This window comes from Rhamphochromis sp. 'chilingali', assembly GCF_963969265.1.
Source record: "Rhamphochromis sp. 'chilingali' genome assembly, chromosome: 2".
Classification (NCBI taxonomy): domain Eukaryota; kingdom Metazoa; phylum Chordata; class Actinopteri; order Cichliformes; family Cichlidae; genus Rhamphochromis; species Rhamphochromis sp. 'chilingali'.
The window spans coordinates 46,875,669-46,898,143 of record NC_137930.1 but is presented as its reverse complement, the minus strand read 5'-3'; the positions used below and the strand labels follow the sequence as shown (position 1 = coordinate 46,898,143).

Here is a 22,475-nt window from a genome sequence, read left to right as displayed (position 1 = left end):
TGCACTGTACATGAGTTTACACTGAGACAATATGTAAATATATTGGCATTGTTCTCAGAGAGACTGCAGTCCCACTGGTGGTCGAGGTTTGAAGCTGGTTGTGGACAAAATGTCTCTAATGTTTGCTCTTCTTCCTCTGGTGCCAGGAAGTGACTGAAACAGGGAGCTGTGATTTGGTGAGGCACTAATTTGTGGTTCAGGGATGCTGAAACTCACAGGTTGGGTTGTCCTCCGGGGACCAGCACTCCCTGCACAAAAAAAAAATTCCATCTGAGCTCATGCATATTGCACACATATCAGAACGCATACTGTATACTGCTATCATCAAAAACAGCATGTTGCATCTTTATTGGCATTTTGTGAGACAAGTTTGCACTTATTTGTGACCATTAAACGTGAGGGTAAAAGGACTGGAAATGCATTTGTTTACAATACATCAAAAATAACATGCATGTGTTCATGTGTGCCCACACTGTGTAGCAAGCAGCATCTGCTATAAAGGTAACAGAGAATAACATTTAGTCAAAATATGAAAAACATCATCGAAAGGATTTCAGGACCACTCTACACAGCACTTACTGGGGTCTCCAGTAAAACACCCAAAAAAGGCGAAGAGGATCGGATGTTTTTAAGATTGGATAAGAACAGACTAGCAGATGGAAATACACTGATTTATGAGTTTACTAACAAAAATTCAACCAGGTAACATAAGGTCAGGTACAGTGTCTTTTGAAATGTTTAATTTCATTCACTTAAGTAGATGATGTCAAAACAAGGGATTTTAAACATGATCTCTTGTCATGATGTCTTCAATTTCAATATCTCCTGTCTTCTAACAGTAACACTCCAGTGTTCTCAGTAAATGTGTCATTAACCTTAAACACTGTAGGACCCATTTGTTTATGTGATATCTCCAGTGGAATCTACCTGTGATCTATTTTTTCACAAGGTTTCTTTTTGTTTCCAGTTTTCTTTTGAACTTCTTCAGAACTTATTAACTCAGTGTGTGTCTGATTCTCACCTGGCTGCCTGTGCTGTGGTTCTGGTCCAGTTCTTCTCCAGTATCTCCAGGGAGGACGCTGTTGTTTACTTCTTATCTTCAGTGAAGGAGAAGTTGATGCTCTAGTCTCATCATGGGAAAGAGATGAGGAGGAGGAGGAAGATGGCAACTCGGGATCACTCGTCCTCACATCTGCATCTCTGCGGTCCACCTGCTTGACTTGCTCTGTTTTATCAAGTTCATCTGATTTTCCAAAGCTAGCTCCAAGGCTGGGTGGAACTAAACAGGATGAACAGTAGCAAGAGGCACATGCTGAATGGCAGCAGTCGGTGCAGTACAGCTGGGGGGCACAAAGCCAGCTGCAGCACTGATTGTGAGTGACTGCTTGGAGCTCCCGTACTATTCTGGCATGACGAGAAGCAGAAATGGGCAAAAGCAGACTTTCAGGAAGCACATACACACAACTATTCCACATCAGCACCCGGAGGCGTCTAACACCGTTACCTACAGGAAGGAAAGGTGAGCCCTTTGAGTGGATTACAGATGGTGATCATGAACAGACATTGGTGATTTATCATATGAATATTTATCTTAGGAAACAAGTCTCCCGTTTGAAAACGGTCTCATTAGAATTATTGACTATAAAGAAAAATATCCTTGATTGTATCCACACCACTGAATGTCATATGATGATGTTATAATATAAAATATACGACTTCTGCCGTACCTCCATAACCATCTCTATGTTCTGTGGCTGCCACCACTTGACCTGGACCGTATCTTCTCAGATCTTGTTCCCATGGTGACAGGACAGCGTCGCCAGGAGCCAACCTGCATGTGCAACCTCTGCTGTCATTGACCATGTCAAGTGAACAAACGAGCTGGCGCTGGGAGGAGGCAATCTCAAACGTTGCGCTTTCTGCATGGTCAAAGTCAACCACCCAAATTCCACTGCAGCCCTAAAATTGGAAGACAGTCTTCAAATATTTACTCGTCCCTTTTTTAAAATTTGATTTTTAGTCCGTTAGCGTCTGACTTTTGGATAAGAGCAGTGACTCTGACACTAAAACTTTTTTTTTTTTAACTTCGGCTCATCAGGTTATATTTTTATGATCAGTTTTTGTTGGATTGTACTGAAGCTGCGTCACAATAGATTAAATGCTCTATATTTATTCTGCTTTTCCTCTGAAGACCAGGAGCTTTCCCACCACTTTTTAAATGGGATGGCACAAGGAGAGCCTTGTGAGAGATTGGCGACCTTACCTAGATCTACTCCACCACTGACGCTGTGACAGCTGGGACAGATGGGAAAATTGGGAAAACACTGGGCACAATTTTTGGGCAAAGTGCTTATTAAAGCAGTCAGTCAATGAGAGCCCTGCTCAGTGCAGCTGATGTGCCCCTGTGCACTCATCCGGATGCTAATACATTAAAAGTGGTGTGGCTGAATACCCTTAAACTTAAAGTCAGCAAATACTGTAAATGTATAGTTTCATTTTTAAAACGATTGTGCTTTTGCAGGAGTAAATAACTGAATTAGCCCGTATTAGCTGTAGTAGAAACAATATTCAATGGTCATGTGTCACCTGTATTTGTTTTATGACAGTGCCCATGTAATAAAGGCCATCCCGCTCTCTCCTGGCCAGGACTCTGCATCCTGGGAAGAATTCTGGGCTGCTTAGGGTTTGACCAGACAGGATACAGGAGGTAACCGGAAGATTGGGATTACTCCGACTGCTCCTATAGTGTTAAATTGTTGTTAAAACAATGTTCAAAGTTTAAAAAGATTAAAAATTGTGCAACTAGACCTGAGCAGGGGTGAAGATATGTGGTGCAGCTGTGGTATTGTGACAGAGGTGGAGGGACAGCACCACTTGGCTGGATTGAAGCTTGGCAGTGATGGTTGGCTCTCAGCAACGTACAGAGGAATCACCTGACAGCAGTAATAGAACCACACATACTCAGACTCACAGTCACTGTGGGGCCTATTTTTTAGAACTACCGAGCAATTCTCAGTCTATACCTTCTCCAGCGTGCCATTCAAATCGAATGGAATCAGATAACAGCTCCCCCTTGTGGTCTGTGTGAAAGACTGCAGATAGTCCCTTGTGTTTCTGTCCAGTTTATTTCCTATATCTTGCAGGTAGAAAACGTTCACAGGCCTCCCAACTGCCAGTGCAGGAAGAGCTCTCAGCACGGCCTCTGGTTGATCAGGAAAGCCTGTGAAAAGAAGGTGGACGGCATGACAGGCAGGGTCGGTGAGAGCAATACTCAGAGCAGACAAGAGATCTCCGCCTGAGCTGCAGCTGATGGAGTGAATCCAGGACAGAGCCGTGTACACTGTGTCAGGAGCACAGGAGCACATGTGGCAGGACCAGCAGGTCACCTTCAAGGGAAAGAAAGACTCAGTAAATCTGAGGTTCTGCTCAAGCTTAAAAAAATGTCCTCAAAGTACTAAAAGCTCAGGGTGAGATTAAAAAAATGAAGAAAATGAAAGAATAAGAGTGATTAGTTATTTAAAAATCAAATCATATAAAGGTGAGGTAGTATACTATATGAGTTTACTCAATTTTGCACTTGACTGACTTCATGCACAGCTGTGATCAAAAGCCCTGTGTGTGAATTCACTGGATCAAAAATCCAAAAGAAATTCAAACTAGTGCACCTGATTCTTGTTTTAAGTTAATAGTATGCTGTACAACCATTCTACCCTGGAAATGAGCATACAAAGAAATTATTAAAAGCCCCAAATTACCAGATCCCCCTCACCTTGCTTGAAAAGCTCATGATGTTAAAGAGAGAGTCCCTGTGAGATGCTTTATTCAGCAACGTCTGGATCAGCAGGTGTTTCACTGACCCCAGAACAGCTCTCATGTTCTCAGAGCTTTCCAGGACAAACGTGATGTTGCATCCCTGCTTTCCCAGGAGCAGTGGTATCAGTGCAGCCTCACATGTCACCATCTGTCCAGATGTCATAGTAACACTGTGGTAATGGGAAGGAATCACACAGTTTTCTTTTATTTTTTGCCTTTTTTGTAAACTGTAATAGTGAAAAGACAGTGAGAAAGGGCGAGGAATCACCTGAAAATCTTTGAACTATATTTAGGCCAAATGTAACATATTATCAAAAAGCACAAAACACATAACAATGAAAATATCTACATATCTTGTGAACATTTTTTAATCTTTATTTAGATTTTTTTTTTGTTTTAGAACACACTTTACCAAATTTTAAACTGAGCACCTGCATCAATTTTTATGAAAAATAATCAGCACTTTTCTAAATGTATAGATAAATTAGACAGATTTATAGATAAATTACAGTTTTTTTTTAATGTTATGTTTTTAATAATTATTCCAATTAGTCATAATGCAAAGAGGCCAACTTTAGAACTGTCTATATTACTGGATCATATTGGAATAACTGATATACTAATGTGTACGTCTCTTTAATGTTGCAATAGGTGAAGATGGGACTCATTTAATTACTTTCATGTGTGACTATATATACTGAACATATACTGTATATATTGTATGTACTAACTTTATATTTTGCTGGGTAGTAGTTTTTCACATTTTAATATATATATTTTTAATATTATATATATCGTTTCTTATTTTATTGTACTTTGTAATATCACCCCAAATCTACAAATTCACCATACTATCAGATAAATGTAGTGGAATAAAAGCATGTAGTCTAATCAAATGTAAAGTTAGAGGACTTAAGTAAATCTACTTCCATCAAGTTGACTCAAATACGGAGAGAAACTTGAAACATTTCTTTCTATGTCCGCAAAAATAGCAAACACAGTTATTAACCTCTTTCAGTAAAGAAAGCAGCTACAAACATGAGTCACTACAATTGAAATATAACACATTTAAAACACAGATTACATTACCTACATTTTTTGTGTCGATCACAGTCAGCTGCAGACAACAACTTTAACCCATTGTTTATGTCGGTTTCCATGGTGTTCGAGCCTGAGCTGGCCCTCTTCATAACCACTGGAGGGCCTGTTTACCTCCCAGTCGGCAGGCCGGGTCACGCTACAGTTGCTATGGTACAGCTACACAAAAACAGCAGCTGTGAAAAATGACACTAATCTCTGCAGATGTGTCAGGACTTTTCTTCTCCTAACTCTATTTGATTTTTCCTCTAATTAACAACTCGAATTAGGTCACCTTCAGCTGGTCACACATTCATAAATGGCTCTCAGATAAAATGGCACTGATAAGATTTTCATGGTGCTACAGCTCATGTGAAAAAATGAGCAAAGGCACTAAAATGTCACCGTTCATTTGTTTATTCAGTGGTACACTTTTGCCTCCGTTGGGTGATAAAACCTATCACAAGTGTCACTACAATCCTGTAAACATTAAAAGGCAGTGACCTCAATGCAAATACATGATTCAACTAGAAAATACATTTACAACATTATCAAATATAGTAGAGAAACGTCTAATCTGTATTCAGTAGATTGTGCTGAGCTCCTAATCTACACAAACTAACAGTTGTTCTCCACGGCTGCAGAATACCATGTCTGGCAGCATAATACTAATTTGCTGGATATTACAAAGAGCTAAAAATCACAGTTATATCACAATCTTAGAGATTACAGCTTCTGTTAACTACCTGCACAGCACGTACTACTGTAGCGACTGCTAATACGAGACTCACACACTCTGGGCTAAAAGAACGCTACATGTTAACCTGCAGGTGCGAGCAGCTGCAGAGTGAGAACGGCTGCCTTAAAGGCTGCCAACGTTAAGATCAGTGAAGTCATTGTGGAGCATCAGGACTTCTAAACGCAGCAAGCAAACCGGCAAACAGAAACTGAAAGTGTGTGAAGGTAGAAATCTGAAGTTCTCCAATGAGGCATCTGGTTGTAGGAGTAAATGTTCCTATTGCTTTTGGTCAGTGTGGGTTTATTTGTGGGTAGGAAGATTAGTAACCCAGGTCTCTGAAGTCTGTGGAGCTGCAGAGACGAAAGTGGGGGGAGAAGAGGCAGATTTGGTTAGACTTAGGCTTTGCCAACTTAATTAATAATTAAAGGTAAGCAAGGGTTAACATTAATGAAAGTCACCATTATTATGTTTTCCATATACTGCTACAATAATGAAAATGCAAAACTACTCCAGAAAGCAAAATGTGGTGCTTGAAATAAGCAGTGTATGGATATTTTTTTGCACTGGTTCTTTATGCGTGAAAAACTCCCAGCAATGCACAACTTTCTATAAGTAGTGGATTACACCCTAATTTAAAAATGAGAGTTTTGTGAAGGTTTTGAATGTTTGATTGCACCTCATGATATTAATTTGATAAACTGCATGATACCTTATTTTGAAAGGTATAAATATAATTTGCACAAGAAAAAAAATGTTTTTAAAGCTAAAAGATGAGAAAAACATCTTACCCTTCACTGAATTGCTTTTTGGCAAAATGAATCTGCTCCCTCACAGTTGTCCCAATCACCATGATCTGCTGTTCTGTATCGATTACACACTGCAAAAACAGAAATGTCAAAACATTACAGAACCGCGTTGGTTATAGTAGAGCCATTTTAGTTAGTGTAGTTAATCATCTAGCTTTTATCTTGTATCTGTTTACATCACTGTGTTGTTTCCCCTCCAGGATGGATGGTGGTGATGTATGGTGGTGATGGATGGTGATGATGGATGGTGATGATGGATGGTGGTTGCAAAGCAGAAGATTTACCTTGAGTGTCTTTAAAGTCTTGCTGCCCAAGGACATGAGATGCTTGTTACTTTCTGAAAATAGATGTAATAGATGAACAGTAATATGATGACACCGCTTCATATAAAAGTGTTCTTATAATTTTCATTCAGGCAACGATTGTTGTGTTCCTTACCCACTATGGCAAATGAGCAAGTTATCCTGATTTGTCCGACGGTCAGGCCGAGCTCCTTGATGTGACCATCGATGCAGAGCCTGCGCTGAAATGGGAAGCCATCGGTCTCCATTTTGATCTCTTCGACCAGTTCTTTTAAACTGAAAGGGAAACAAAATAATTCAACAGTTCTCACCTCACATGCTGCAGATGTTTGCAGTACATACTTAGGAGACACTGAAAAATGAACTGGTGTCAGGAAAATGAAAAATTAGTGAAGACATCTCACCCAAATCTCTCCGCAGTCACAGAAGACATCAGATTCAACTTGCAACCTGTATCAATCAGCAAATTCACTTCCTGTCCTAAACACTGTATACACAGGGGAGGTGCATGTAAGATAGGAGAAATAAGAAAGAAAAAAATCCTTTTGACAAACAAGTCACGGATATTTTGTGCTTGAAAATAATTTTTAAGTAGCCCAACTTCCACCCACCTTGCAGGGCACGAGGATGAAGTCATCCTCCTCATCCTCCTGTGAATTTACATGGCTGTGGCTCAGACGAACCTCTCCATTGCTTGGTGTTACTCCACACATGTTTATCCTGCCTCTGCACAGCTTTGCCTCCAGTAGGCGCTTCTGGAGAATATTGTGTGGTTGCTACAACAGAGATTACAAACAACACAAACACGCCTACTGAATATATATCCTCAGTATTGTCGAAGCCTAAAATCAGATCTACAGTCTGAGCTAAAAATGCTATAATATAAAGACCATCTTTAAGCTCATGTATACAATTTAGAAAGTATTCTGTCGCCTAACTTTGACATATTTTTGTGTTATGGTTTCTTCACAGAATCCAGAGTCATCCATGTTTGGCTCATTGGTGATTCTAAATTGGCCCTTGGTGTGAATGTGGAAGCAAATTAAATAGCTGTCTGTCTCTTTAGCCCTGTGATGGACTGGCAGTCTCTCCAGAGTATACCTTGCCTCTCACCAGGTGGCAGCTGAGATGTGCTCCAGCCACCCTGCTAGAAGTGGTTAGGAAAATGGATAGACTGATAACAATATAGATTCAGGTTTTCACTTTAGAGTATAAATCATTGATAAATTTCTCTCACTCACACACACACACACACACACACACACACACACACACACACACACACACACACACACACACACACACAGAAAGAGAGAGGCAATGGTCCTCCTCCCCATCACCTATATAATGTCTATATAATAATGGCCTTAGATATGAGGCTCACCCCCTGCTTAGAAGTCCCGAGTTTCTTCAGTCCATCCAAAGGAAGCAGATCAGCGGAGTCCTTATGGAGGAACTGGATCGCCTGTTTCAGCCTCCTCTGTTGCCTCAGAGTCGCTGCATCCAGGACCCCCTTTTCTCCGCGGTTCTCTGTCCGCATCCCTGTAAACATGATGGCGGGCGTGTGCTTGTGTTGCCCCGGCTCTCTGACTGCCTGCATACAACCGAGCCTAATGAGGAATCCCCGATGCGTCAAGTCCACATTAGAAGAGGAGACTCCCCCGTAACATGACAGGTAGTTAAGACAGCCCAAGTTGTAAAAATGAATCCTGCTGTGAACTTTCAAAATAAAACCCATTTTCCAAACGCTGCATAGCCCATTGCGCAATGAACGGATGGATGTTTTAATGCTGCATTACAGATTCATGAACTGCTCAACTCTGAGACCCCTGAAAAGTGGATTTACTTCGTTCTTCCACTAACACAACCCTGAATTTATATTTTTATTGTACAACCTTTAAAAACACTCAAAATATTTTTCTTTCTGTGTACAAAATGCTGAATTAAGAATATTTCAGTTAAAAGTAAGATTTCTTTTCCTTTGGCCGCTTAAGTGTGCCATGTCAGAAAAAGATTGAGAACTGCTACAATGCGAATCTGGTAAGCTATGTTCATTTGCTTCAGATAACTCAGACTACAGTCTATTAAAGTGCCTACAGCTCACTGTTTACAAAGACCAGCTGTACTGCATATGTCCGCGCCACAAGTTTATTTATTTATTTATTGTGTTTCATATAAATGTTCAAGGAACATAAATGATTAGAAAACTGGGATGTGGGATGACAAATTCTAGAACTTTCTGAATTCTCACCGGTTTTATTTTGACAGCAGCTTCCGGTCTCATTCAGTATGTTTGCGTGACTTTGCTTTTACTTGAGGCAGGTAGAACGAAAACAGGGAAACATACGTCACTTTGCTGCAGCGTGACTCCAATAACACGCTCTCACGTGGAGAAACCACTTGCACAAAATGTGAAGCTCTATGAGCAGCAGGCCTGTAAGAGTTAACTCACGTTTTGCAAAACAAAGGCTTTTTGGTGAGGGTTGTAACAGGAAATAAAACTTTTTATAAAATCCCTTTTTTCTAAATTCTATTTTTAATAACATTTTATTGTTTGTTAGAAAATATGAATCACTAAAAAGAAAGCATGAGCACTGGGCTACAGCAAATAATTCAAAAATATTCTCTCTATTCAAATGGGGGGGAAATGTATATATATGACAGCGCTGTCCAAATGTTCTTTCAGTGAGCAGCTCACCCTTGCTTTCACCAAAAAGGAGGGATATCCACAAAGCCATCTCCTCTCTTATTTTGCCATCACTGTCATTTGCATCTGAGCAGGAGACAGTGGTTTATGCTCCCTAACAGGACAGACTGGTATTCCTGACATTTAATTCATTTCAATTCAATAGACGATGAAGCGTTCCCTTCGTGTTTGTTCTGTTTCGTGTCTCTGAGGTTATAAGTGTTGGTTTCAGATAAGAAGGCTCAAAACTGTCCCAAGCTGGTTGTGTTTGAAACCTAAATATTGACATCAGTTGGAGCTGCTACATTTACATCATGCAGGTAGTTGTTTACTTAATTAAAAGCAATAATACAAGACTAACAAAATCATTTCTCATTACAAATCCATATTTTTGCTCTGAGGTCAAAGTTTATAATGTGAAAAAATGTACTGAAAGTGTAAAAAAAAGTCTCACAGATAATTAAATAATTATTTTCTGTGCATGTGTGTAATTAACATTTAGTTTTTCTCCATTCCATAGCAATCACTTTAAACAGTTTGTTTACTTTATTATTTTATCTTTTTAATTAATTTTACTAGTTTATTTTCTTTTTTCAGTATGACATATAGATCAGTATTATCATTGTCATATTTGGATTTTTTTAAAACTTTAATTGCATCTTTGTCAGGGTCAAACTCAAGGTTGTCAAACATTCCAACATCCCAAACCTGTCCCACCAAAGTGTCCAACGTGGCCCGCTGTATGACTTTGCAAAGTGTGAAAACTGTAGCCAAGTCACTTTAAAAGTATTTCTAGATTTTTACAAAGTTATGATTCATGTGAACATTTGGTGCCTTTCCTCCTGTGATCTTTAAATGAAAGTCTTCTTCTTTTAACGAATGAAAATGTAATGATAGTAGACTCAATGAATGTCAAAGAACTGAGATGTATTTTTGAAAATTGATTTTTCTTTAGATATCCAATGCCAATTATCTATTTTGGTAAACAGTCCTGTCATCTAGAAGACTTGGGAAGGCAAAGGATATCTGTCAGTGTGGCTTATGGTTAAACATTTTTAAAATCTTAGTTACCTATACCAGGTGAACTTTCATTCAGATGTACTTCTTTACATTTAATGAAATGATAACATTTGATGGGATTTTCTTATGCAATGACGTTATTAATCTGCTCAACTTCAGATCTGATCGGGCAGTATCTGATCCATGGAATACAAATAGACAACCCTGAGGTGAATCCTGCATTTCTACAGTCATTCTCGCCTCATTGAGGACTACATCTCTACGTCTTTTCAGCTTCTTTTGTAGGTGTTCATGAGGTGAAATTGTATCTGCAACTTTTAAAAGATGATTATCTGATGTCCTGGGTGTAGTTTGTAGTGTCATTTTATCCCAGCGAGCCTCTTTTCACTGCATTGCCCACATTCCCCCTTTTTTTACCCACACGACCTTGTTTTCAACATGGATGCCGAAAATTCTTCCACCACAGCGCAGTTTATGTCGCTGGCGAACCCATTTAACCACATTTTGTGTCGCACGGTGGCTCGGAATCTACAATGTCGGCTGACTATCGTCTACCTTTCATGCTTAAATAATTATTTTGTAACGACGTAGCAGCGCATTTACAGTCAAACTGCCGAGACAATGCGAAAAAGGACGCGGAATGGCGTCTGCCAGGGGCCCGGGAGGCTGAATACCAGCAGTATAGACTCGAATGAACGTAACAGGCACACGCCTAACCCAATAAGAGCGGGCTTTGCGAGTCGGTGACCAATCCCTCAATAGAGAATGGGCGGGACAACACGGTAAGGATAGTTCTGTCATACATGTTCCCGGGTTGTGAACATCGCCGACCGTTTCCTGCACTGTTGCATGGTGGTCGAACAGGAGGAATTGTTGGAAATTTTTCGGAGGTTAGTATATAAATTGGTTTTTACCCAGTGTGCATTATTCCCTCAGCCATCTCTGTGAGAGGGAGTGACAGGTTGCGGTGGGGATTCAGTCCAAGAATGGGAGACGGCTGTTTAATCATAAAATAAAATTGACACCCACCGAGCCAAAATGCTTATGTTATCATTAATTAGCTCGCGGATTCCTCGCTCTTGTTTTCCAACTGCGTCGCTCGTTAGTCAAACGGGAAGCTGTGTGGCGTGAGATAGCTAGCCCTCCATTTGTCATTCCAGAGCCCTTTTAGACTTCACAAAATCATTTAGAAGTCTCTGTGATCTCGATAACCGCAGTCATCGAGAAACAGTTCGCCAACAACCGCTGTGAAAGTCGTGACAGCGCTGCTTGTCATAGTTAGCAATGTTGTTAGCCTACGAAGCGGCTATCAAGCTTACTCCATTACGGCATGTTTCTGTGGCTGTAGTCATCAACTCAGCGTTTAGACACGCTGTCAGTGTGATAACTGAATCCTGGGATACCAAAGCCGGTTAAATACACTTGTTTGATATACAACAGACTTGACTAATGTGGCAAGTCATAGTTGTGCTACATCGTAAGTAGCTAGCTCCAAGTATTGAGTCCAAATCAACAAGCGCGTTGACTTGGACCAAAAGCAAGTAATGTTGACGTTAAGTTATTGATAAGACACTAGTAAAAGATTGAATTACCAAATGTGAGCTGAGCAGAGCTGTTAGACTGGTTTATTATAATTTAATAATAAACTATTATAATAAGTGATGTTATGTTTATGACTTGAACTTGAAAACAGAGCAAGTCAGAAGAACGCTATAACGAATCTTAATATGCTTCTTCTTTCTGCGTTTAATATCCACAATATGTCTGATTAGGTCACCAGAGTTGTAGGGATTTCTTGACATTTTTATTTTGTATTTGTGTTAGATTTTCTGTTCATTTAACTTCCAGAGTTAGTTTGTTCGTTTCGGTTCACTTTTTGTTAGAGATGTTGTAATATATCAGCTGAACAATGTTATCAACCAGTATCGGCCTTATTGACTGATATCACCTATTGGCAAACACATGACATTTACAGATGTTTATCTTTTATGCAACATAAATTTTCCACTTAATAAATGTTAAAAGGTGTGATGAAGATTTGAAATTTTGCTTATTTTTTATGACGATAAAAGAAACAAAATATATGAGATTACTTTGTTTCCTTGGTACAAAAAAGAAAATGAATAAAACAATGCAAACACCTAACACTAGTATCAATTCCATTGAGTCAATAGAAATAGATTAACTATGAAGCCTGATATGAAGCAGGTTGTTACATTGGCTCCAATTTCACAAGTGTTGTATCTTTAGTTTGAATGAGGGGTATTTGTCTGGGGCTGAGCTTAGAATAAGAAATATATGTAGCAGACATTTCATAAACAAACTTGACTCACTTTGCAGGTAAATATGTGCTAATGTTGTTTGTGTTCACACATGTTACCATGCTGAAACTGGCAAAACAAAAAATTTCATGTAATGCAGAAAATCTCAAGTTAATTTTTGTTTATAAAAAAATCTATTTTTGTTTTACTCTTTCACTTAACTTATTTTGTTCCACACTTAGGTTATTCTAGTAAATCAAAACTAAGTTATAACACATTATTTCTATGCAGTTGTATGGTTGTTTGCCAGTTTGTTGGTTGTATTTACTGAGTATGTTTAGACACTGAAAAAAACATTTATATATGTATGTATTGCACATATTGGAGGAATAGCGATGATTTGAGGGGCACTGCAACAGCAACAACATTAAGTAAGATTCTTAATGGTTACATCCAGTTATCAAATAACCGCACAGTATCTGCATTTCCAGTGCCCGTGTCAGTATGCATTTCATTTGAGTGTCTTGCCTGTTTCCCCTGCAGCAGCTAAAGCATGCTCTTGGCCCAGATAAACCGGGACTCCCAGGGAATGGCAGAGTTTCATGATGCAGATGGGCAGCCGGTCACACTCTGTCTAGCAGAGGCTGTGACAGTGGGAGGTGAGCCTTTAAACTTTCTATTGTTACAAAAAATTTACTGACATCACTGCAGAACTGTACATCTAATCACATTTGAATTTCAGTCCCAGTTTTGGTTGAGGATGGCAAAACTGTGTCCAGAAGTAATCTGGTATTAGCTGGGACAAAGGGCATCACATCGCAGTCCTGTTGTTTCATTTTGTGACGATCTACTCCATTACTCCTTAAACTAAAAGTCTATGTTTTACTACTCTCTTATTTCCCAGATGCAGATCAGATGGAGAGTATGGACACAGTGAGTCTGCAGGCTGTTACACTTGCGGATGGATCCACTGCATATATCCAGCATGACACCAAAGGTTCCTTTTCAGATGGACAGATTATGGACGGCCAAGTTATCCAGCTGGAGGATGGCTCTGCTGCCTATGTTCAGCATGTGCCCATGCCTAAAGCGGGTAAATAAAATGGAAATATTGTAATACCAATAGCAGAGTAGAGCTTATTCTTTGTGTACTGTGTTTGTGGCACAGTGCAAGGCTGTAATTTAAATGCATGTCATCTATGTAACAAAAGCTCACTAGTAGCTAACCAAGAACACACTAATGAAGAAGTGAATGTGAGTAATGTTTATTTTTAATGCACTTTTAGGGGGGGGCAGTTTACAGCTTGAAGATGGACAGGCTGTTCAGTTAGAAGACGGAACCACTGCCTATATTCACACACCCAAAGGTAAATAGCACCTAATCAAACTGAATTGAATTTTAAGCATCTTTCATCTATTTAGTTGATTATTTTAATGTTTCATTGCATCAGTAAAAGAAAATAGTCAAAAGACATCTGCTTATCCTTTATTATATTCCCTTCCTATAAACTCTTTTTTTATAAATTTATTTGCAGAGTTTGGCTAAGCTGCAAGTTCACAGACATTAAAAATGTTCATGTGCATGTGTATCTTCTTTTTTAAAAACCAGTCTTTTCATGGGACAACACGGTTACATAAAAATGGTTACATAAATGTTGGTGTTGGACTAGAAAATGTACAAAACATTTATAAATAAAAACTCTTAAGGTGAAGGATTTCACCACAAAGAAGCATTAAGTTTGGGTCCAGACATGCAGGAAACTATTATTTCCCTCCCCAAACTTTTTGATTTTTACTGGAACAAAGCTCAGTTTCATCAGTGAGTTTCAGTTTCTGCGTCCTTCTCCTAATTTCTGTGCAGAAACATATGATCAGGGTGGCCTGCAGGAGGTACAGCTGGAGGATGGGAGCACCGCCTACATTCAGCACACTGTGCACATGCCCCAGTCCAACACCATCCTGGCAATCCAGGCTGATGGCACCATCGCAGACCTGCAGGCAGAGGCGGCAGCTATTGACCCAGAGACCATCAGCGTGCTAGAACAGTATACCACTAAGGTACGTGTGCTTTGTCTTTGTACTGGTGTGGTACAAACTCTACATTGTGTGTGTGTGTGTGTGTGTGTGTGTGTGTGTGTGTGTGTGTGTGTGTGTGTGTGTGTGTTTTGACACAGAATTATGACAGCGAGAAAGTGGTGGGGTATGCAGTATAAGTGACAGGTGGATTCAAGGATGGGGGTGGGGTGGTACCATCTGAGGCCCTTCCTGTTTGGAAAGGTGATGGTCACGCAGAAGGCTCTGTGGTCTGTGATGTTTACAGATGACACTATGATCTGTAATGAGAGTAGGGAGCAGGTGGAAGAGCTCAGAGAGGTGGAGTGCACTGGAGAGAAGAGGAATGAATGTCAGTAGAAGCGAGACAGAACACGTGTGTGAGTAAGAGGCAGACAGGTGTAACAGTGAGGATGCAAAGAGGAATATTGATATGAGCTTGCAACGTAGTGGCATTTTATCATGTCACACAAAATTTTTAGGTAAAAGAAAATCACTAACACCATTGTGTTCTGCGCACATGTAATTGGCTTGTGTAAAAAGTTATTATGTTGTTATCTTGGCAAGATGGTCACTTGTGAATATGAGATTAAATATTATCTTATTCATAGGCTTTATAAATTTGCCTGTTTTGAATGTTCCATTTTTGCTGTAATAATGGTTTATCAATTTTAAATATTATAGTTTCATATTTAATATCCCTTGGTTTAATATATTTATGATCATCCAATAGATATTAAAATACCCTTTCTTTTCCCTCAAAGGTGGAGAATATAGAGAACCCCCTGGGGACCTTTGGCAGAGTTGAAGCAGACAATGGTGTCCACATGCGGGTAATGTTTCTTTTTATTTATTTCTCCTTTTTTTTTTCTCTTTACATTAAGTCTAACATTGGATACATAATTGTGCCTTGTCTTTCAGATTGTGTTACAGGGACAAGACAACAGGCCAGGAAGGGTCTCAAATGTTGGGGAAAAGTCCTTTCGCTGTGAATATGAAGGCTGTGGAAAGCTGTACACCACTGCCCACCATCTTAAGGTAAGTGTGGGTGCTTTGTTTTTCTAAAAAGTTTTTTTTTTTGCCTCCTCAAGTGTAGATTATTTAAAGATAACATTTTGTAAGATTTTGCCATTTACTGAAATGCAATGCTTTACAGTTTTGTTTGTGTCCTGCAGGTACATGAGCGTTCCCACACTGGAGACAAACCGTACATCTGTGACTATCCCAACTGTGGAAAGAAGTTTGCAACAGGTAGCAACAGATAATATAATTTTACAAGTTGACTCATGGCTAATTTCTTTTATTTTTGTTGCCAAATTAAAAAAATTTTAAACCCTTGATTAAAATCTCATTATCACCATAGTGATGTTGACAATTGAACTAGTCAGGTTATTACTGTGTAAGTTTTTTTTTCCTTTTAATGAAGGCTGTAATTGAGTGGGATTTAATTTATTTGCAAAAAATAAATTTTTTGTTTATCAAATGACTTGAAATGTGTGGAAAATGCAGACTCTTCAGTAAAGCACCCCAGACAAACTGCCTTAATTACCACTTGTAAACACAAGTTTAGTCAACCCCATTCAATTAAATTCTATTATTTTTATAGAGCACCAAATCACAACAACAGTTGCCTGTTATGTTATGTTATATTGTAATATAAAACAGTATATTGAAAGAGATCCCCAAAGGTCTGTTTTGAGCTGGAAAAAACTCTTGCTGTTAAATGTAAGACCATATCTGAGATCAGTATAAATATGGAATAGGCTGCTTGTAGTTATGGAATAATAATTTAGCTGAATGTCAAATTGTGTGATTCTTTAAGGCTATGGACTGAAGAGTCACTCGCGCACACACACAGGGGAGAAGCCATACAGATGTCAGGAGTTAAACTGCTGCAAGTCCTTCAAAACTTCTGGAGACCTTCAAAAGCACACAAGGACACATACAGGTAAACAACCACACCCAGAAACTCACTGACAAGTCACAATGTTGTTGCAACACTCAATAAGCCTGATAAGGTTTGTAAACAAACCCAGGAGATTAACTGTTGTTTGCTACTGCTGGTAAAAGCTATATTACTTCAGGGCTGTTAATACAGAAGGGGCTGTTTAACGAGTGTTTGGAATCAAAATGGATTGAACTAACTAGCCACACAGCACTGTCTTTTTTTAAACAAACAACACATGGTGGTGAAGAGCTAGGATTGGCTGAACAACTTGAGGGGGTTGTGTCAAGTTGTTCAGCCAATGCTGAACAACAGATGAGGGGAGCTGAAATTTTTCAAAGCCACCATAGTGCTTCAGGAGCACAGGCACATGGTCATCACGAGAAGCATGACGCCAAGTTCCTCCTGCTTGTTTTTTAAAACACGGCAGACATTTTGCAGTTGGAATCACACTGGTTATTTATAAAGGCCTGAAGGCTACTTTCATACCAGCATTAGTCATGTTAAACAGCTGCTTACAGTGTTGTGTCCTATTTCTGTCAGGTTTACAATTCTGTAGATTTCAAGCTGCAGCGTTGACATACTTCATGTTTTGCAGGAGAGAAGCCTTTTAAATGCCCAGTTGAAGGCTGCGGCAGGTCATTTACCACCTCCAATATCCGTAAAGTTCACATCCGAACACACACCGGAGAACGGCCATACTACTGCTCTGAACCAAGCTGTGGACGGTCATTTGCCAGTGCCACTAACTACAAGAATCATATGCGAATTCACACTGGTGAGTCTTTGGTATTTTATAATGACTCAGCTTGCTGAGTCGTTATGAGTCACTAAGTGCTCTCCAGTTGAACCCCTGGATCTCAGCACAGTTTTGTTTTTTTGTTTTTTTCCACAGAAGCTGTGCAAAAAGCTTTTAAGCTGTTAATTGATAAAGTTTCAAGATAGCTTAAATCATCATGTCTAACACTGAAGTTTGAAAAACTCTGTTTTACTAGGAAGAACAAACAAACATTATTTCTATATATTTTTAAAACTATCTAGAATATCTATAGAATATCTAGCTTTTTAGTCTTTTTGTGGAGATTTAATCCTTTTACTGGTCTTCTATATAGGATATGTATTTGGATTTCACTGTTCACTGTTCTTCACTACATTGTGATCTTACATATAAAGAAAACGTGATGTAAAAGTAAAGCATATATTAATTCTTGAGTGCTGAAACAACACACCAATAAAGATGGGGGTCTTCACTTCTCTTGCAGTTTAATAAATGAAGTCAAATGCTCATTGTCTTACTATTTTTTCCACTCCAGGTGAGAAGCCGTATGTGTGCACAGTGCCTGGGTGTGAAAAACGCTTCACAGAATACTCCAGCCTTTACAAACACCATGTTGTTCATACGCCCTGTAAACCTTACAACTGCAATCATTGTGGGAAAACCTACAAGCAGATTTCCACACTTGCCATGCACAAAAGAACAGCGCACAACGACACCGAGCCCATCGAAGAGGAGCAGGAAGCCTACTTTGAACCCCCAACAGGTCAGTAAAATGTAACGAAACAGAACGAATATTTTAAATGTTTTTTCATCATCATCATCTTTATTTCTAAAGCACTTTAACAACAACTACAGCTGACACAAAGTGCTGTACATTAGAACGAAATAATACAATCACATAAGATATAAATAAAAGCCAAAAAACCCCCAATAATAATAATTAATTTGTTAGTTAATAAATTATTTAATTAAAAGAGAAACGAAGTCTCACTACGGTCAAAAGCCAAAGAATAAAAATGGGTTTTAACGTGTGTTTTAAAAGTGGACAGTGAAGGGGCCTCTCTAACGGCCTCTCTTTTTTGATAAGTCTGTGAGGGATGTAGGAATTTAGAATGGAAACAGATGTTAACAATAGTTCAGATAAAACTGTCTATTTATTAACTTACAAAATTCTAATGAATCCTTAATGTCAATTCAGATGCCATCGATGACCCCAATGTGAGCTACACGACAGCTGTAGTGGAGGCAGATGACTCCGGATCAGAGCCGGTTCCAGTGGAAAGCTCCGACATGGTTGGTCCGCAGCATGTTGCCCTGGTAACACAGGAAGATGGAACACAACAACAGGTAAGAGAATACAACGTCATCATGACTATAAACATATTGCAAATAACTTTTTTTTTTTTAAGAAGCGAGGATGCTCATCATATACCATATGTGAAGCAAACGCCTCAGAAATCCCTTAAAACTACATTCATTATAATGGTCACCAGTGGCAATAGCCGTGACTGCAAAATGACATCTGATCCCTGAAAACTATATAGGGAAAGCGACCTTCTGCCCTGACTTTTGTAAACATTTTCCTAATGAGTTTGTGGGATCAGTCACCAATGTCAGGTCATGTTAAAAAAATATACATATATATATATATATTTTTTTTTTCTACAAGTCAGGAAGGAGGGAAGCCCAGGATGGTAATTGGCTAACAACCAGTAATTGACAAATGGTTAGACGATGAGCAGACTGACCTCTCACTCTTTACATTCTGTGTCAAATGACCAAAACAGCTCAAAACAGTTCAAAAGAAACATGTATAGCATTTCAAATGGTAGAAGAAATATAATTTACATATTAATGGTGCGAAGGTTGGATGATAACTGCAGCAGAGATTTTGTGAATATTAAAATGAACATATAGCACATATAGGAAGCTGAGATTTCTGTAAGAGTAGCATTTAAATTCATTTCAGGTTGTTCCTGTTTTAACTTTGTACTTTTCTTGCATATGCTTTTTCAAGTGACATCAAGTATCAAGTGGCAGCTGCAAAGTCTCCTGACTGTTTGTCTACTATTGAAAAGACGATTTCTAATCTCAGTGGGACTTTGACCTGGCTAAAGGATGCAATCTGAAGTTGTCAGAGTGTAGTTCAGACTCTATGTTCTTTTCTCTTTCAGGTCAGTATCTCCGAGGCAGACCTTCAAGCTATGGGTGGCACAATTACCATGGTAACCCAAGAAGGCACAACCATAACTATCCCAGCCCATGAGCTGGCAACTCAGGGTGCTCACTCAGTCACCATGGTAACAACAGATGGCTCAGATGAACAGGTAAACAACTCTCATAGCTCAGTAGACTGCACTCAGAATAATGTGAAGGGCTTTTTTTCTATTTAGAAGGCTTCAGTGTGGCATTGTATTCAGCTTAAATAACTGAGCTGAAAATCAAGTCTATATATTATAAAAGTAACTTAAGAAAGATCAGTTGCTTTTATTTTTAGTATTTTTATATTTTTTAAAATCAGGTTTTCAATTTTAATTTATTATTTATTCCGTTTTCTGGTAAACTTCCATGATGGAATCAGATGTGTTTTTAAAAATATATTTGTGGCTCAAAAATTAAGCTGTAATTTAAGTACAGCGTTTTTGTCGCCCCCAGGTGGCCATCATGACACCTGACATGGCTTCATTCCAAACTGTGGAGGAGGCAGGTTACAGCCAAGAGCAAGATGATATTCATCCTGTCACATTACTGGCCACATCCAACGGCACACACATCGCTGTACAGGTTGGTAAAGATCATCAGAGGGACCGAGTTCCAGTCATTAAATGTATTTAGTTCACTTTAGGAAGAAGATAAAGGAAAAATTTGGAAAATGTTACATCTTTAAGTCTGGTTGGAACAGGTTCTGCAGTACAGAGGCCCCACCCTGAAAATATATTTGCCTAAAGGCTTTTGTAGGCTTTAGGAGTGGTAGGTGTGCTGTTGACCTCTTACTGCAGGGGTGTCAAATTCAAATACACAGTGGGCCAAAATTCAAAACTAGAACAAAGTCGCGGGCTAACATTAATATTTATTGAAAAAAAAAAAATTCCTCCATATATATGAATGAATCTTTTCTTATTGACTCAAATAAGTTTTGCTGGAAAACTGAATATGGAACAAGCAAAGCTTAATACTAAACAATATATATATTAGCTGTATAATACCAGTAGGCCAGCTCTAATAGTAATTTGGTATGGCTTCGCGGGCCAAATGTAATTAGGCTGCGGGCCAAATTTGGCCCGCGGGCCAGAGTTTGACACCTATGTCTTACTGGTTCAGTCAATTCGGGATCAAAACAAACCTTAGTATGGATGTTATTCAAATTCATGGTGACTGCTAACTTGTTATGCAAAAAAGAAAACCAGCGCTGTAAATAATTGTTTGTTTTTCATTGACACACAATCTTATTATGGAAAGTAAAGGGTTTGGGGTTTTTTTTTCTCTAAATGCCTCTACATATAGGAGAATGATTTATTTGTTAAAGTGCAGATGTTATCTTTATGTTTATCTAATAAATTCACTAACATTTATCCACTTAAAATACCTTTTTTTTTTTTAGCTATGTATTAGAGTATCATGCTTAATTTACTATCAAGGCCAAACCCTTAAGGGTATTATAATTACATCAAAGGGCTAACAACCTTTTTATTTCCCTCCGCTGTCTTTATTTAACAAATTGCACTGTTTCTGTTATGTTAATGATTTAGCAAAGGCTTATTTTGCATCTTTTCCGTCATGTGACAGTCATCCTCCAGCAGCCTGTTGGGCAATGGTGGTGGTATTGTTTTTGAGAGGGTTGGGAGTATGAATGCATTCACTTCCATATGTGTTTAGACATTGACACAACTTTTATTTTAGCTCCTTTATTTAAGTTGAAATTAAAGTGCTATCTCTCTGAAGTACTTTGAAGGATATTCATGCTCAAGGGATTACAGCACTTTAATATGTGCGCCTTTATTTTGAAGGGACCAAAACCGTTGTATGTGCTAATTCTAGTACTGCTCACCTGTGGTCGTCAAAATTTCAATATTGTTTGCATTGTTTTCCTCTCTCTTTTTTATAGCTTAGTGATCAGCCTTCGCTGGAGGAAGCCATCAGAATAGCATCAAGAATACAGCAAGGAGAGTCACCAGGCCTGGATGATTGATCGATAAGGACAGTGATTATGAATTAAGACTAATTTCAAATGGACTATGTCAGTGGGAGAAATCATGAGTCTTCCTCAATGTTTTTCCACAAAAGAATTTAGCTTTTATGTGTACATAGAATTTTGATAACTGGAGTTCTGGTGTGCTATTTTGTCCCTCTACATAAAATGTGAGAGGATGGGGGGGGGGGGGGGGGCTTTCTAATGTTTATGGTGCACAGTACTGCAGTGTACAGCTAATGCTATTTCTAATAAAAAAAACAAACAAAAAAATGTGATTGTGTGACTGCAGTTGATTTTCAACACCCACGTGCTTATTAACTTTGTCTCCTTTCAACCTTGCTCCATTTAGAAGGTAAAAATACCTAGAGGACAAAGGGAAACTGTATAACACAAAATTTTTATAAAAGATTACAGAAAGATATGAATGACAAGCACAATAAAAAAAGATCCAGAATAGTTAAAAAGAGCATTGTGCAAACACATTACAGTACATGGAAAACTTTTTCAACTACCCTGAGGAATGGAGAAGAAGTGTACTGGTACTGATTTTCAAAGAGCAGAACTGTAGTAACTACACGGGAATAAAGTTGAACCATACCATGAAGATGTGTGAAAAAAATGTTAGGCTTCATTCTGAGAAAGCACAATATAGATGTGTTGTTTGCTTCCAGACTGTTGATGGACCCTAGGTCAGAAAGAGTTTCACTGTGTCTTTGTGGATGTAGATAAAGCAGACAATAGGGTGCCAAGAGAGAAACTGGTACTGCATGAATAAGTTGGGAATGAGATTTTTGCACGAAATCT

The 22,475-nt window shown here is 38.8% G+C and overlaps 3 protein-coding genes across 5 annotated transcripts; 1 reads left to right on the top strand and 2 right to left on the bottom strand.

The window, feature by feature from the left end:
* Positions 1 to 54: 54 nt before the first annotated feature.
* Positions 55 to 4,935, bottom strand: cUnh11orf16 (chromosome Un C11orf16 homolog; the record flags this gene model as incomplete). Its single annotated transcript, XM_080876332.1, has 8 exons — positions 4,907 to 4,935; positions 3,770 to 3,961; positions 3,024 to 3,386; positions 2,809 to 2,933; positions 2,587 to 2,740; positions 1,728 to 1,959; positions 1,022 to 1,504; positions 55 to 248 (listed from the first exon to the last, which is right to left on the bottom strand). The coding sequence occupies exons 2-8, from the start codon at positions 3,959 to 3,961 to the stop codon at positions 55 to 57; spliced, it is 1,743 nt and encodes a 580-aa protein (XP_080732458.1). The 5' UTR covers positions 4,907 to 4,935.
* A 282-nt stretch (positions 4,936 to 5,217) lies between these two features.
* On the bottom strand, positions 5,218 to 8,347 carry LOC308392577 (nuclear receptor-interacting protein 3-like). 2 transcript variants are annotated; one of them, XM_080875656.1, is made up of 7 exons: positions 8,122 to 8,347; positions 7,349 to 7,513; positions 7,142 to 7,224; positions 6,874 to 7,013; positions 6,612 to 6,772; positions 6,418 to 6,506; positions 5,218 to 5,979 (listed from the first exon to the last, which is right to left on the bottom strand). In XM_080875656.1, exons 1-7 carry the CDS (start codon positions 8,335 to 8,337, stop codon positions 5,949 to 5,951), a joined length of 885 nt encoding a protein of 294 aa, XP_080731782.1. In that variant the 5' UTR covers positions 8,338 to 8,347; the 3' UTR covers positions 5,218 to 5,948. The 2 variants fall into 2 exon arrangements, with proteins under 2 accessions (XP_080731782.1, XP_080731783.1); XM_080875657.1 differs by having other exon boundaries at positions 6,720 to 6,772.
* Positions 8,348 to 10,890: 2,543 nt separating this feature from the next.
* znf143b (zinc finger protein 143b) lies at positions 10,891 to 21,781 on the top strand. 2 transcript variants are annotated; one of them, XM_080868275.1, is made up of 15 exons: positions 10,891 to 11,333; positions 13,251 to 13,363; positions 13,609 to 13,797; positions 13,991 to 14,071; positions 14,566 to 14,762; positions 15,521 to 15,589; positions 15,678 to 15,794; positions 15,932 to 16,007; positions 16,579 to 16,704; positions 17,300 to 17,479; positions 18,015 to 18,242; positions 18,678 to 18,826; positions 19,654 to 19,806; positions 20,135 to 20,263; positions 21,585 to 21,781. In XM_080868275.1, exons 2-15 carry the CDS (start codon positions 13,258 to 13,260, stop codon positions 21,666 to 21,668), a joined length of 1,884 nt encoding a protein of 627 aa, XP_080724401.1. In that variant the 5' UTR covers positions 10,891 to 11,333; positions 13,251 to 13,257; the 3' UTR covers positions 21,669 to 21,781. The 2 variants fall into 2 exon arrangements, with proteins under 2 accessions (XP_080724401.1, XP_080724400.1); XM_080868274.1 differs by having other exon boundaries at positions 10,892 to 11,333; positions 13,248 to 13,363.
* The last annotated feature ends 694 nt before the right edge of the window (positions 21,782 to 22,475 follow it).

Bases quoted from the DNA above. Each gene is read 5' to 3' on its own strand.
- LOC308392577 (XM_080875656.1), bottom strand. From the start codon at position 8,337: ATGCAGGCAGTCAGAGAGCCGGGGCAACACAAGCACACGCCCGCCATC. The intron at 7,014-7,141 runs GTGAGATGTCTT...TTTCCCTTTCAG, and splicing joins GTGACTGCGGAGAGATTTGG to TTTAAAAGAACTGGTCGAAG. The intron at 6,773-6,873 runs GTAAGGAACACA...ATCTATTTTCAG, and splicing joins TTGCTCATTTGCCATAGTGG to AAAGTAACAAGCATCTCATG.
- znf143b (XM_080868275.1), top strand. From the start codon at position 13,258: ATGCTCTTGGCCCAGATAAACCGGGACTCCCAGGGAATGGCAGAGTTT. The intron at 14,763-15,520 runs GTACGTGTGCTT...TTTCCCTCAAAG, and splicing joins TAGAACAGTATACCACTAAG to GTGGAGAATATAGAGAACCC. The intron at 16,008-16,578 runs GTAGCAACAGAT...TGATTCTTTAAG, and splicing joins TGGAAAGAAGTTTGCAACAG to GCTATGGACTGAAGAGTCAC.